The 14,563-nt window shown below is 37.2% G+C and overlaps 1 protein-coding gene across 1 annotated transcript; it reads left to right on the top strand.

Annotated features, from left to right (window-relative positions):
• The first annotated feature begins 709 nt into the window (after nucleotides 1-709).
• On the top strand, nucleotides 710-10,047 carry LOC144433750 (mitochondrial substrate carrier family protein ucpB-like). The gene is made up of 6 exons (XM_078122497.1): nucleotides 710-782; nucleotides 6,028-6,193; nucleotides 7,118-7,257; nucleotides 8,149-8,354; nucleotides 9,305-9,470; nucleotides 9,860-10,047. The coding sequence occupies exons 1-6, from the start codon at nucleotides 710-712 to the stop codon at nucleotides 10,045-10,047; spliced, it is 939 nt and encodes a 312-aa protein (XP_077978623.1).
• Nucleotides 10,048-14,563: the final 4,516 nt, after the last annotated feature.

Raw genomic sequence — 14,563 nt, 5'->3', positions numbered from 1 at the left:
TTTGTTTATTTGTTGGTTGGTTGGTTTTGTTGTTGTTTATGTATTTATCTACTCATTTATCGGTTTATTTGTTTATATGTCTGTTTGTTTGTTTGTTTGTTTGTTTATTTATTTGATTGTGTTTTGTTTTGTTTGTTTGTTTGTACTTGTAAACAGAACTAACTGAGTCTGAGCTCCCTATGCTATGGGTCGGCAATTTTTTACAATGTGTTGTGCTCTCGATTTTGATCCAACGGTGACCGATGGTAATGTATTTGAAGTTGAAGCAACTCAAATGATAGTCTATCAGCTAGCCCTTGGATGTCCTTCCGATAAAATAATACGACACACAGCCGAACAACGCTATCGAGGATGGAACATCGAGTGTCGGGCAAGCCCTCACATGCGAACTTCGTTCGCTTATAGTTATAGCATCGAAGAAAGCCCGAACGTCTAGCAGCAAGACTACTCAAATGAGGGCGCACAACTCCACGATACTAATAGTCAAGAGTTCGGATTGTCCTACAACAAGTACAGCACATGGCATTTATATTCGAAATCGATTCTTCAAGAACAAACTTGACAACAAATACTGCGGCATTATGTTGTATTTATCCAAAGCAGATTGCACATTCGTTCAAATGATCGTGCATTGACGTTGTGGAAATGTTAACCTTGCATATTCAACCTAGTTAGCGAGGTCAGGGGTCATACGGGTCACATTCAGGAAATGGCGGATTGGAGTGAAAGTGAAGCTGTCCGGTATCTTCTTGCCGGCACAAGCTGCATGTGTGCAGCCTTTGGTAAGTCACTCTGTCTCCCCTTTCTTAACAGATCACTAGATCAATGACAGCATGCAAGGTTGTAGGGCGTGAATACTGCAATTGCAGAGTGGCTGGTAGTGCGTAACTTCATTCGGTGCGATGAATGTTTTGACCCAATTTGCCTAGCGGTAGATCTATTACGTGTACATGTAACGAATGCTTAAACACAATACATAGATCCATCATACAGCAGCTAATATTTACACACGGAGATCACACTGCTCCAAAATTCTGTTCAGAAGGCGAGTTTGCGTGTCTTCAAATTTGTTACAGGCAACATCCATGGCCTGCCTGATAATGTGATAATGGAGATGATATTTACCATTTGGTGAACCATGTTTAGCCGTCTTGACCTTGAATCAATGTCATGGCTTCTTGTATTTGTGTTGGCAACAATAGCTGTGACGCGTCATGCATAAAAAAAGTAATCAAGTAATACTATCAGCCGAGAGGTATGTGTAATATACTTGCCAGATGTTGTGAACTCACTTCACTGCCCCCCCCCCCCCCAACAGAAGACATGCATGTGCATGAATTACTTACTAGTCCTACTTGCAGACACTCGACGGTGTACAATGTACAGGACACGATGCTGACCAGAATCGAGTTCCAACTGGTGCACGTCCAACTCGGCCCATCGCCAACTCGGCCCACCAACTTGGCCCACTCATTGCCAACTCGGCCCACACTCTGCCAACTCGGCCCACCATCTCGGCCCATCCTCTGCCAACTCAGCCCACTCTGTTCAATTCGTCCCAGTTGAACCAGGGGCATGAGGCAACAATTCTGGTGAAACTCGAAAATGATAATGATGTCATAAAGGTAATAAAGGCCCAAGTTAGCTATGAGTCACATTTACATACTTACTTCTTTATTTATAGTATAGTTTGATAAACTCATTATACACGTCTATACATATTTGTTATTTTGGGTATAAGGCCAGAAATGGAATGATTAAAAATATTATATGTATGTACTTGTACACTTTCTGGTCTTTTAAAAAAATGAAACATTTTTTATAATAATCGCAGAAAAAAAGTTTATATAAATATGGAAGACTCCAAAAAAGAAAAAAGAAAGTATATGGATAGACATGGTGCAAAATCGACGCTTAATGCGCTTGCGACAGCTGATGACGCGACGTCGACGCGCTCCGCTGCTTGGCGTGCGCGCTCGAGCTCAAACGTATTCCTTGCTTAAACTTGTAATACAGAGGGGTTGGACATGGCATCGAATAAACCAATCAGGACGCTTCAAATCGAACATGTGACCCATGAATTTTCTCTCGAAGCTTGATACCACCTGCTGCCCTCTTGTGGTGAGATATATATTTCGCATGTTGAAATACATTGTCGCGTTTGCGGGACAGTAAAACAGATTGCCGAAACAGCATATTATATGAACTGAAGCTCAGAAACGGCGCGTCTTTTGCGAGGGATATAAACAAAAACACAATTGATAATATCTTGGTTTAATCAATATTTGGTGCCGTAGAGTTGCGGTAGGCTCGAACACACAGTCGATTCCGGTCTATATTATTTTCATAAAATTACGTAAAAATAATCATTAAACATTAGTCGTCATATCCGTGTCTCTTCAAAATATACACTTTGAATGAAGATAAAAACGTAACAACATCATTTGACTGAGTAAACAAATACTCGTCAGTTTGCCCGAAACCGAAAGCGTCCGTGAACGAGGGCGATGTGGTTTCAAGCTTACGACGAAAAAGAACACCAAAGTGTCCTACCCTTCCTTTTTTAGCAAATGAGCAAATATTGAGCAAATTGAGCAAATGCCGAGCTCGTGGAGATTGAATTTTCAAAATCCAGTGGACGGTTGCAAAGATTCGAATCATTCGAGCTCGCGATCGCGCGACAAGACAGATAATTTATATGACCGTTGGGGGCACCACTCAATTGGTACACCACAGCATACACATGCAGCCGCTGATACACCGTGACATGCAGCATACATAGTTAGACATGCATTACGCATGTTATTGCTACGAGTCCGCCGCATTCTATTTATTTTTCAGCGCGTTTTGTGTAAATATTAATTATTAAATCAAGATAATGAAGTAATTATAAACATAATTATAAACTTGACGGAACTTTTTGATATTGTCTTTATTCATGTTATTCAATTGTTGATAGACACCAGAATTGTTGCCTCATGCCCTTGGTTGAACTAGTCCAAGTTTCGCCTCAAGTTCAATACGATTGCAATTCCTGTTTCTCCTCTTTGACATTCATGACTTTGCTATAAAAAGTTCAAAGTCCAAAATAGTTGAGGCAATTCGTCCCCGTGTACCTTAAAAGTGCAGGAGTGCAGTAGGACTAGGCTGAGTCTGGATGGACCTTGGCTTGTCTTCTGTATCTGCTTGTTCAGAATATCATTTCTGTGATGACAAATTAATGTACGACACAGTGGGCTGAATTGGTATCACTGAATGGGCCGAGTTGGCAATCATGTGGGCCGAGTTGGCGATCACCTGGGCCGAGTTGGTAATCCCCTAGTCTATCAGGTAGCCCTCGGATGTTCATCCGATAAAATGCGACACACAGCCGAACAACGCTATCAAGGATGGAACATCCGAGGTCTAGCGAATGTCATCAGGATATAAATAACTGCCAATTAGAGAACCGTATTAGCGACAAGCACAAACAGAGGACAATATTTAAATTTTCATGCATATTCATCTTAAGGAGGGGCTTGTATAAATAACCACCAATGCGTTAACTGAAATGTGTGAATGACAACGTCTACACACTCATCAAACTCACAATTAAGCTATAGTGGTATTACCATATGTAGTTTGTTATGATCACGTGATATTGCACATTAGTATGTACGTTTATAGAGGTCATAGGTTATTGAATATATTAAAGTATATATATGCATATATGGCCCAACCCACCGCTTATCATAATCTTAATGGAATGTCCGGTCTGAAAATGACATTCGCTAGACTGTTCGGGCAAGCCCTCACATGTGAACTTCATTCGCTTATAGTTATAGCATCGAAAGAAAGCCCGAACGTCTAGCAGCAAGACTAGTAATCCCGGGGCCGAGTTGGTAATGGGCCGAGTTGGCAATGGGCCGAGTTGGACCTACCCCACCCCAACTTACTCCATCTGCAAGCAGGACCATGTTTAACCAGTCCATGTAATGAAGTTAGTTGATATTGACACTGTCAAAGATTGTGGAATTTATACAGTATCTATAGAATCGAGGTCCTCTCAGATGGCCAGTATCAACAGGCCATAAATGAAGCACTTTTGAAAGTGTATGTGTTGGGGTTCAGTTGAGCTTGATTTGCATAGAAATTTTAACATTGAAACACCATAAACGTGCTAAATGCTAAAAAAAATGCTCAAGTGCATTTCTGACAAAAACCTCTGTTAATTTAGCATATCCCTTTAAAGGGGAACAGTAGTAAGCTGGTTTTACCCGAGTAGCATTTCTCATGCTTACCAATATTATTTTCACCAAGTCTACATTACATAACCTCTCTAAATTACTAGTATATACACAAAACTTGCATCTGGTGTAGAAAAAGGGATGAAGCATCATGGGTAAGAAAATGATAAGAGCTGGTGACAGATCAACTCATCCCACTCAACTCGCTCCAATTTCAACTCATCCCACTCAACTCGCCCCAATTTCAACTCACCCCAACTCTTTACCTAAGCATATATGAAAATCAAAACTAGTAGTACTCAGTTTGAAGGGTCTATGGTATCTATTCCACTTCCACCAGACCTAATCAAGGTCTCCAAAACCCGTACGCAGAAGTTGTAAGCATGTCAGTCCTTAATATTCTCCCTGGTTATTGTTTGGGTTGTAATCATTAAGTCCTAATGCGAAAAGTGATATTCCATGACTGAGGAGAGTTAATAGACACCTTTGCCCATTTGTGCTAGTATAAGTTCTAGATCTAGCAAACACTTAGCCAAAAACCATATGCATGCACGACCACCACTTTCTGCTATGAAATGCTACATTTGCTACGCTTCGACTGTCCACGTACATGAAATCATGTAAATTTTTCAGTCCCCGTACTTCGAGTCCATGTACCGTTTAGATTTATAAACGTTTACTAGTGTTGTTGGGGCAAGTTGAAATTGGTGTGAGTTGTGAAAATGGGGCAAGTTGAAATGGGACGAGTTGAAATTGGTATGAAGTGAATCACAACCATAAGGGCTTAGGCTTTAAAGATGGTCTCAACATACATTAGTTTAGATCTTGGCGGGTCCTCTCCAAGATCTATGCTTTAAGCTCAGACCACTTTCAACGTCCTTTGCATATAAAATTCTTTTTGTAAATGACTTTATTAAACACGACAAATGTATAAATTAAAAATTAATTTGTGTGATATTTATGGATTTACAACAAATTTCAGTGCATTCCTGAGATTACCATTACAATCTTCCGTATTGATATATTGACACCAACTTCTTCCATCACAATGTGAATGGAATGTAGGAAGCAACTACAATTCAGTTTCACTGTCAAAGTTCACTGGACAACGGCACTTGTATACATCTTGAACTTTCTTGTCTGATAACCAAAAACTGAATGAAAGATGACAGATTGTTGTTTTTCTCATTACCCAGCCACTGCGGTGTACACACAGTCACTCCATTGTCCAGTCTGCTATTGCTACGGATTTGTTTTTCACTGTCATTCTGCACTTTAACTCTGCAGCATATTATTCTATCATGCCTTCATACATGATTCACAATCATTTTGTCCTAATTCAATTCGTCCCATTGCAATCTCAGTTTTTTACACCACAACAAATAACACTCTTGCATATAGACATTAGGAATGTTCTGGTTTTTAAAGTGCTGAGGCATTTAGTTTTGTGGAACAAGACTGTAGCCTACACCAGGGGTAATGCTGTTTTTGCTGAGGAGATACATATTCTCGATACAGTTATTTTGAAGAGCTAGCTGCTTGTTAGGTTAGAATGTATACTTTATCATGTTAAGTAAAGAGTAAGTTAAAACTGTAAAATATCGCATAGTAAAACATACTGTAGATTTCGATTTACTGGAAGACTGTTTTTATTGACAAGTTGAAATTGGGACCAGTCAAAATGGAGATGATGTGAAATTGGGATATGAAGGGATTACACACCCTTACAAATGCAAAGACTCAGTCTGACCTTTTAATTTGAAATAAGTCACATCCAGATAATGCTGTTATCTCATTGCAGTTACAAACCCCATTGATGTTATCAAGATCCGATTGCAGCTTGAAGGAGAATTGGCAGCCCAAAAAGGAACAGGGGTTGCCGTCTTTAAGAACAGATACTATGATGGCTTTATCAGAGGGGGAGTCAAGATTGTGAAAGATGAAGGAGTACGAGGGTTGTATAAAGGGTAAGAATTGTGAGACTTCGTTATTATTTCTGCCATTTTAACAAAGCCTGTGATGTTACGGGATTTAAGAAGACTCTAGAGGGTTTTAGCTGGTAGACATACCCTGAAGGTGAAATTTGCATATATGCCATGAAAAGAATGACTGAGCATGAGCAAAATCATTATTTCCATATGTGCTAATTTCACCGCCTGGGTATATATCTACCAGTAACTACCCAAGCTAGTTTTATGAAACCCCATTATACTATGCTAAATTTTGAAAAAAATGGGGACGAGTATGAAATCACAGACTATTTTACTAGTATGCCAGCAACATCACAGGCAGGTATCATTGTGTCATTTGGGTCATTGCAAGGTAGGGGAAATTCATTTTTGTGTATGACATTGTTAATTTCTTTTCAAAACAAGTTTGAATTCTGCATGCCAAGTATTGCGTTTGTTTTCTGCAGATACTGTGGCTACTGTTTTACTTTCAGGGCCATCCAATGTCACCTGATTGTGCGCGATCTTCAATATTTTTGCTAGGGTAATTTTGCATGTGGTTCCTAAACATCTGAAGTAGTTAGGCTAAAATCTGTCAAAGTGTATAACACAAAGCAATTATTTAAACTTAACAAGCATGAAAACATTGAAACCACTCTCTTTAGAGTACCATAAATTACGACAGAATAGTATAGAGGTTAGCACATTATAATTAACTCACATTACATGGCATCCTTACGTGTATTCTGGTCGGTAAAACATAGCAATAAATATTTGATCTGAAATATTCTTCTTTTGTCCAAAAAAAAGTTCTATGGAAACCATTGTACTTCCAGCCCACTTCCTCCTAAACATGAATTTAGTTATATTTGCACAACAGCGCTGTAAATAATGTATATTTGCTTACCACAAATTTGTCTTTTATTTTGTTATTTTATGCAGCGTCTTCCCATCATTGCTAAGAGAGGGCACATACAGTACGATAAGACTTGGTGCATATGAACCATTAAAGGGTTTTCTTGGTGCCACAGATCCTGCCCACACTCCATTATATAAGAAAATTACTGCCGGGGCTACATCAGGTTTGTGCAAGTCTTTGATTTCAATGTACGTGTGTACACATCAATGATGATTCTTCAGATTTTTTGAGCATGAAGTGAGGGATAAACATGTCAGAAGACTTTGTAGACATCCATAATGCTTCGTATGACAAGTGAGAAAGATGTGCATGTAAACAGTTTGTGAAGTAGTAATTTTTTTCACATATTTATTGTTGATGACGTGGATTATTCCACTGGCAATAAAACATCAATTTCTATTAATTCTTACGAACAGTAATAAACTGTATTGCTTCAGTAATCCTATAATATCTTTTAGCCTATGGTAACAGAGCATATGTGATATATAAAGCATTCTAATGTACCTTTTAACCATAATTGGTAGTTTGCATAATTAAGCAATACCTTTTGAATGCAAGTTTCAAATTTCACATGATTTGGTACATATTTTGATGATGATAAGTAAAAAATATCCAGACACAAATGCAAACACATACATGTACTATATAATTATAACCTCCCCTACAAAAGTTAAAAATGAATCTAAAACAACTCCTTGAGCTCCCAAATTGATGTGATCTGAAACCGAAGTTGGCAGAATGTTTTCATTGGTTGAAAATGAAACTATCTTTGGCCTAACATACTGTGAAATGGTGTGGGGTTTTTTGAATGACGCTATAGTACTCAACTATCACGACCCTTCTGGTCTAAAAGTTGCTTCTGAACGGCACTCTTAGTGGACTAAACTATACAATCTTTCATCTTACTGATAAAACAGAATATTTTGTATAGGTTGCCATACTGTACACCAGATAATGACTTTCAATATACATATGTTACATGTTATAGTCCCATGCTATACATGACATGGTAACTATTTCATTGGCTATTTTCCCATATCTATACATTTTTTAGGTGCTATTGGTAGCTCCATCGCTACACCAACAGATTTGATTAAAGTTCGGATGCAGGCTGAAGGTAGACTTGCTACTGGACAACAGAAAAGATACAGGAGTACATTTCATGCATTCTCAGATATTATACATCATGAAGGTGTAAAGGGGCTTTATCGTGGAGTTGGTCCAACTGTGCAGAGAGCTGCAATTTTAACAGCTACCCAGGTAGGGCATTAAATACAACTATATAGTTCTGCTATCAGAAGATAATATAGCTCTGGTAATCATGTTAAAATATTTTCTCACTTTGCTATATTCAGTACAAATTATGAAGTCATTAGCAGTATTGGGAATAATTGTGTGTGTGTGTGTGTGTGTGTGTGTGTGTGTGTGTGTGTGTGTGTGTGTGTGTGTGTGTGTGTGTGTGTGCGCACGCGTGCACAATACATGGATGTGTGTCTCTCCATCTGTTTGTGTATGCAATAGTAAGATGCTGAGAGCGCGACTGATGCATTCCAACCTGATTCAATAACTGTCCGTTTTATCACACTTTCAGCTGCAATCCAATAATTTATGCAAGATAACCAAAGATCACATGACTCATTAGATATGATGGGTACCTTACAGTTTGTTTCATAAACTCAAACAGAATGAATGAGACTATGATGCTAGAGTTATAACGGAATAAAGGATATTAGAGTGTATGACCAAGATGATAAAATCACTGTCTTCCTTTATCTACAACCAAGATCACAGTTGTGTGGAAAGTACAATTTCTGCAACATCTGTCCATGTATTATTGAACCCGTTTTCATGTTTTCCCCTTTGACTGTGTCACTTAGTGGAAGTGTGATTGGAAAGGACGTGTGTAAGATGTAAGAAAGATAGTTGTGTTAGGTACAATGTAGCATTCACAGACATGATTTATTTGGTGGACAGTGTTTTGAATACTGTCTTAGACATTGTGTTTGTTGTCTCGGCATAACACCAACTGTTCCTAGTATTAAAAGTATTGTGTTTGGCAAACTTGATTGTTCGCTGAAAAGAGCAAATTATGTAGACACCTCTTATCTTGATGTTTAATGACCAGAGTATAAATCTTGTATTTTTGGTTTGGTTTGGTTTGGTTTAGTTTGGTATGGTGTGGCATTTAACTATTTTTTTTTATTTTACAGATTCCTTCCTATGATCATTCAAAGCATTTCTTATTGAATACAGGCGTAATGAAAGAAGGACCAGTATTACACGTAATCTGTTCATTTTTTGCTGGTTTTATGACAGCTGCCACTACTTCACCTGTAGATGTTGTTAAAACGAGGATTATGAGTCAGCATATCAAAGGTCAGTATGGGGTAGATATGAAAAATGAAAGCTAGAGGACATTTACTGGAACACAGCCTCTGTCAGCACAGAGTAGTTCTCTTAGTGAACCAGTTACACTATTCAAAATCCAAAGGCACTTCATCGCATTTTTCAAAATTTTGATTCTTAACTTATTCCAGCATTGATAGCTCTGTTCCAGCATTAACAGTTCAGTACCAACATTGACAGCTCTTCCAACATTGAAAGTTCAGTTCCAATATTGACAGCTCTTCCAACATTAGCAGTTCAGTACCAACATTGACAGCTCTTTCAACATTGACAGTTCACTTCCAGCATAGCATTGACAGTTCACTTCCAACATTGATAGCTCTTCCAGCATTGACATATTTTTTTGCTTATCTTGACAGGTGTTGCCAAAGGAGAACACAAGTACAAGCACTCATTTGATTGTTTTAACAAGATAATAAGAACAGAGGGAGTACTTGGCCTTTACAAAGGATTTATACCAAATTGGGTCAGGATAGGTCCCCATACGGTCATTAGTCTGTTCTTATTTGAGCAATTTAGGAAATTAGTTGGTATAAAACCAATTTAACCAGTTCTTTTCTTTCATTAGTATATAACAGTCTAACAAATTATTTTTTGCTATCAAATTTCTGTTAATTAATATTTAAAAAATGAGTTTTAGATGAGATTGGTGTTTTTGAAGTTGCTTTAAATACCTAGTATGAAAATATGACACAATAGAACCCCACAGCTAATAGCAAAACATATTTGATCACTAATATGTAAATTAGGCACAACAGAATTCCATAACAATAGCAAAACATATTTGATCACTAATATGTAAATTAGGCACAACAGAATTCCATAACAATAGCAAAATAGACATGATCACCAATATGTAAATTAGACACAATAGAACACCATAACAATAGCAAAATAGAATTTATCACTAATATGACCAAAATCAGAGCCAGTAACAAACTGATTATTGTATGCAAATAAACCATTCTTCACCAAAGGACAAACAATATTGCCAAGTACAAGACATATTTGAATAATATTTCATGTGTAATTGGTCTGTTTTGATATAAATTACCATATAATAACATAGAATTAGGTAAACTTATATTGATAAAACACTAAAAGAAGGCTACTGAAAGATTACAACTACGGTATGTTCAGTTCTCTTTAATTTCAGTAACTAAGTAATATTCACAAGCTAGTTTAGCCAGTACTGTGTGAATGAACTGTCTCAGGATTATTACATTTATTTTGGAATGCCTTTTCATTTAACACACTGTTTGTGTGTTTGTGTTTGTATTCATATTTTTGTGTTTGTATTTGTTCTTGATTCAAAATGCACCAAATTTCATAATATTTCCAGTGTCATATATAATCAGACAACTAACACTTTCAAATTGGTAGAAAATGTCGTAATTCAAGAAATTACTAAAAATACATTGTTTTAAACCACCAATTTGAAGCCTATGAAATCATGATACTAGGTATCCTCCTTGGGTATGTTGATTGTAAAACGGTCAAATTTAAAATACCTGATCAACGATATACAATATTAATCTTCTAAATATTACAACTGAAAAAAAATCTGACAAAGCACAATACATGATTGGAAAAAGAATGACCATTTTGACAAGATATATATATCCAATTGTGCTGAAATTTTCATAACCATTCGATCAATGATACCTTCTTGATAGTTCAAATGTGTTTGATGACTTATAGCATTGTTCAACGATAACTGGTCATCGCTATGCAAATGAACTTATTATATATTCATAAACAATCAAATAAGTCAGTAACAATTGATCAAGGAAGATTTTGGTGGAGATTTCTAAGCTTATCAACTAAATCAATTCAATAAGTGTAAAATATAAGGTAAGAATTTATCATGATTAATCAATTTAAATCCTAAGCTAAACAATAGATAATAAATAAATAAAACTCATTACTGGGAGACAAGTTTCACAAAGTATAATATAATATAGCAGTGCTTTAATGACACATATTCAATCGATGACCCAAATACTCTATGAAAATATTCAAATCTAATCGAAAAATCATTGATTCTTTTCATACTAATATTGATTTTTAGTCATGCTAATGAAATGATTTATTGGTCGCTTTTAATACAAGTGATTAATGATAGGAATGGACAAGAAAGTTGGTTTGAGATGTCACTTAAGAATTTGAGATGGTCTTAACAAGTAATGGTAACTTGATTTTAAAAAGTTTTATAAGGGTAAGTAACTAATATATTGATGCTCCTTAGCGATTTTAAATAATTTTGTACTGAAAAAAAAATTAACTCAAAATGATAAAACAAATATAATCATTGTAAGATATTTGATAATGAAACTTGGAAAGGTGAAAATAAATTGTATGTAGATAAAATATAGATAAAATGTAGATGTATAGATAATATTATACATAGATCAATTAGATATAAAAACTGGAATGTAACTTACTTTTTGTCTGTAATTTAACTCCCTATGCAATGTAAGTTTGTTTTTATACCAGAAATGGTCTGCCTGCTGTTATAGGTTTGATTTTGTCCATATTTGAGGGGGAGTGGTGGAGGGTAGACTTGGTTTCATTTACCATATTACATGTACTGCCTGTTGTTATCTGCTTGTGAGTCTTTGAGGGGAAAACTTGGTTTCACTGACCTTATCAAAATGATCATGTTTTGGAGTAATAATTTGCATATATATGAATGAGTGAATGTGTACTTTTTGTGGGAGTGGTTTGCATATTAATGACATTGTTTGCATATTAATGTAAACATTTTATGGGAGTGGTTATTATAGTAATCTTGGGTTTGTTATCAACTAAATAATGGTTTGCAGTGAATGAAATCATCGTAATTTCAGGAGTTGTAATTCACATTGTGGGGGTGGTTTTCATGATATAGACATACTTTGTTTGAGTACTTAGCATATTTAGCATATTAAGTTATGGATACTTTCTGTGAAAGTGACGTGTTTTTTGTTGATGTATTAGCCTCTATAGCATGTTGGATGGTAGATCTAGTGATCCAGCAACCTTTCTCACCACCCAACCTTCTAAAGAGGCTGGTCGATCTGGCAACTTGTCTCACCATCCAACCAGTCGATCTGGCAACCTTTCTCACCACCCAACCAGTCAATCTGGCAACCTTTCTCACCACCCAACCAGTCAATCTGGCAACCTTTCTCACCACCCAGTTGATCGATCCGGCAACCTTTCTCACCACCCAACCGGCCGATCTGGCAACCTTTCTCACCACCCAACCAGTCGATCTGGCAACCTTTCTCACCACCCAACCTTCTAGAGAGGCTGGTGAATCTGGCAACCTTTCTCACCACCCAACCAGTCAATCTGGCAACCTTTCTCACCACCCAACCAGTCAATCTGGCAACTTTTCTCACCACCCAATTGGTTGATCTGACAACTTTTCTCACCACCCAATTGGTTGATCTGACAACTTTTCTCACCACCCAATTGGTTGATCTGACAACTTTTCTCACCACCCAATTGGTTGATCTGACAACTTTTCTCACCACCCAATTGGTTGATCTGACAACCTTTCTCACCACCCAATTGGTTGATCTGACAACTTTTCTCACCACCCAATTGGTTGATCAGACAACTTTTCTCACCACCCAATTGGTTGATCTGACAACTTTTCTCACCACCCAATTGGTTGATCTGACAACTTTTCTCACTACCCAATTGGTTGATCTGACAACTTTTCTCACCACCCAATTGGTTGATCTGACAACTTTTCTCACCACCCAATTGATCGATCCGGCAACCTTTCTCACCACCCAATTGATCGATCCGGCAACCTTTCTCACCACCCAACCAGCCGATCTGGCAACCTTTCTCACCACCCAACCAGTCCATCTGGCAACCTTTCTCACCACCCAATTGGTTGATCTGGCAACTTTTCTCATCACCCAACCTTCTAGAGAGGCTGCTACACATGTTTAATCAAGTAATGTCAGCATACTATAAGAGATGAAATATCCAAAAGATGTGATATTTTTTCAGCTAGGAATATGAATATTTTGTTCTATACCTGTTAGATTCACAGCATTTGTATGCTCCAGGAAAGTCTTGAAAAGTTTATTTTATTTCCTGAAAATGAATTGCATGAAATGATTAGCTTTGCTATGTTGACAAGTCAATTTGATGTACATACAAAATACACCTGACCAGTCACTTTATGGGATGACCAAAACTGGAAAATAACTCAAGTAAATCTAAGTGTATGAGTTTCTAAGTCAATGCAATAATTCCACATTCCATTTGTATTTCTATATGGGGGTCCAGAGCCATATGAGATCTAACTATGAGTAGAGGTTAGTATATCATTGTCAAATGAATTCTCAACTATCTATCTATCCACTTCTACCTGCATCAATTTTTACATCCAGTTTTAAAGGGAAGTAGTCCAGTCATATTTTCTGTTTTACAATGCCCTACCTCTGCCTCCAATGAAACACGCTTAGTGGTTATATTCACTTCAAGATTCATGCACCAATGTATGATTGAATTGTTACCCCAGTGGTTACATTCATTCCAAGATCCATTTCAGTCACACACCATCCCACCACTGCCACCAGTGTATCACTGTGTGGTTACCAGTGGTTACATTCATTTCAGTCACACACCCTCCCACCACTGTCACAAATGTCTAACTGCATGCATGGTTACCAGTGGTTACATTCATTTCACTCACACACCATCCCACCACTGCCACCAATGTATCCCTGCATGGTTACCAGTGGTTACATTCAATCCAACATTCATTCAGTCACACACGCACACACACCATCTCGCTGCTGCTGAAATAGTACAATATTGATGGGCCTTCAATAAAATCTGAAAAGAATAATCTTATTTGGCATAGTTTGTACTAGTTGTTTGAGGATGTACAACTGTCAATTCATACAACACACACAAGAATTATTGTTTCCATATGGGAATAAACTAACGAAAATAACACACAAGTTTTTTTTTATTATTATTTCCCCATGAAACAATTAAGTGACCAATTTCACTAGGTCTTTCCAAAGTAGTGTGTGTGTATGTGTGCATGG

The sequence above is a fragment of the Glandiceps talaboti genome, chromosome 1 (genome assembly GCF_964340395.1).
Source record: "Glandiceps talaboti chromosome 1, keGlaTala1.1, whole genome shotgun sequence".
In the NCBI taxonomy this organism is placed as follows: Eukaryota; Metazoa; Hemichordata; class Enteropneusta; family Spengelidae; genus Glandiceps; species Glandiceps talaboti.
The sequence above is the reverse complement of the archived record's forward strand: the minus strand, read 5'-3'. Positions and strand labels throughout refer to the sequence as shown.

What these genes read in the sequence shown, in the direction of transcription:
- LOC144433750 (XM_078122497.1), top strand. Translation starts at nt 710, where the DNA reads ATGGCGGATTGGAGTGAAAGTGAAGCTGTCCGGTATCTTCTTGCCGGC. An exon ending in CTGCATGTGTGCAGCCTTTG is followed by an intron (nt 783 to 6,027) that starts GTAAGTCACTCT and finishes ATCTCATTGCAG; the next exon opens with TTACAAACCCCATTGATGTT. An exon ending in CAATTTTAACAGCTACCCAG is followed by an intron (nt 8,355 to 9,304) that starts GTAGGGCATTAA and finishes TTTATTTTACAG; the next exon opens with ATTCCTTCCTATGATCATTC.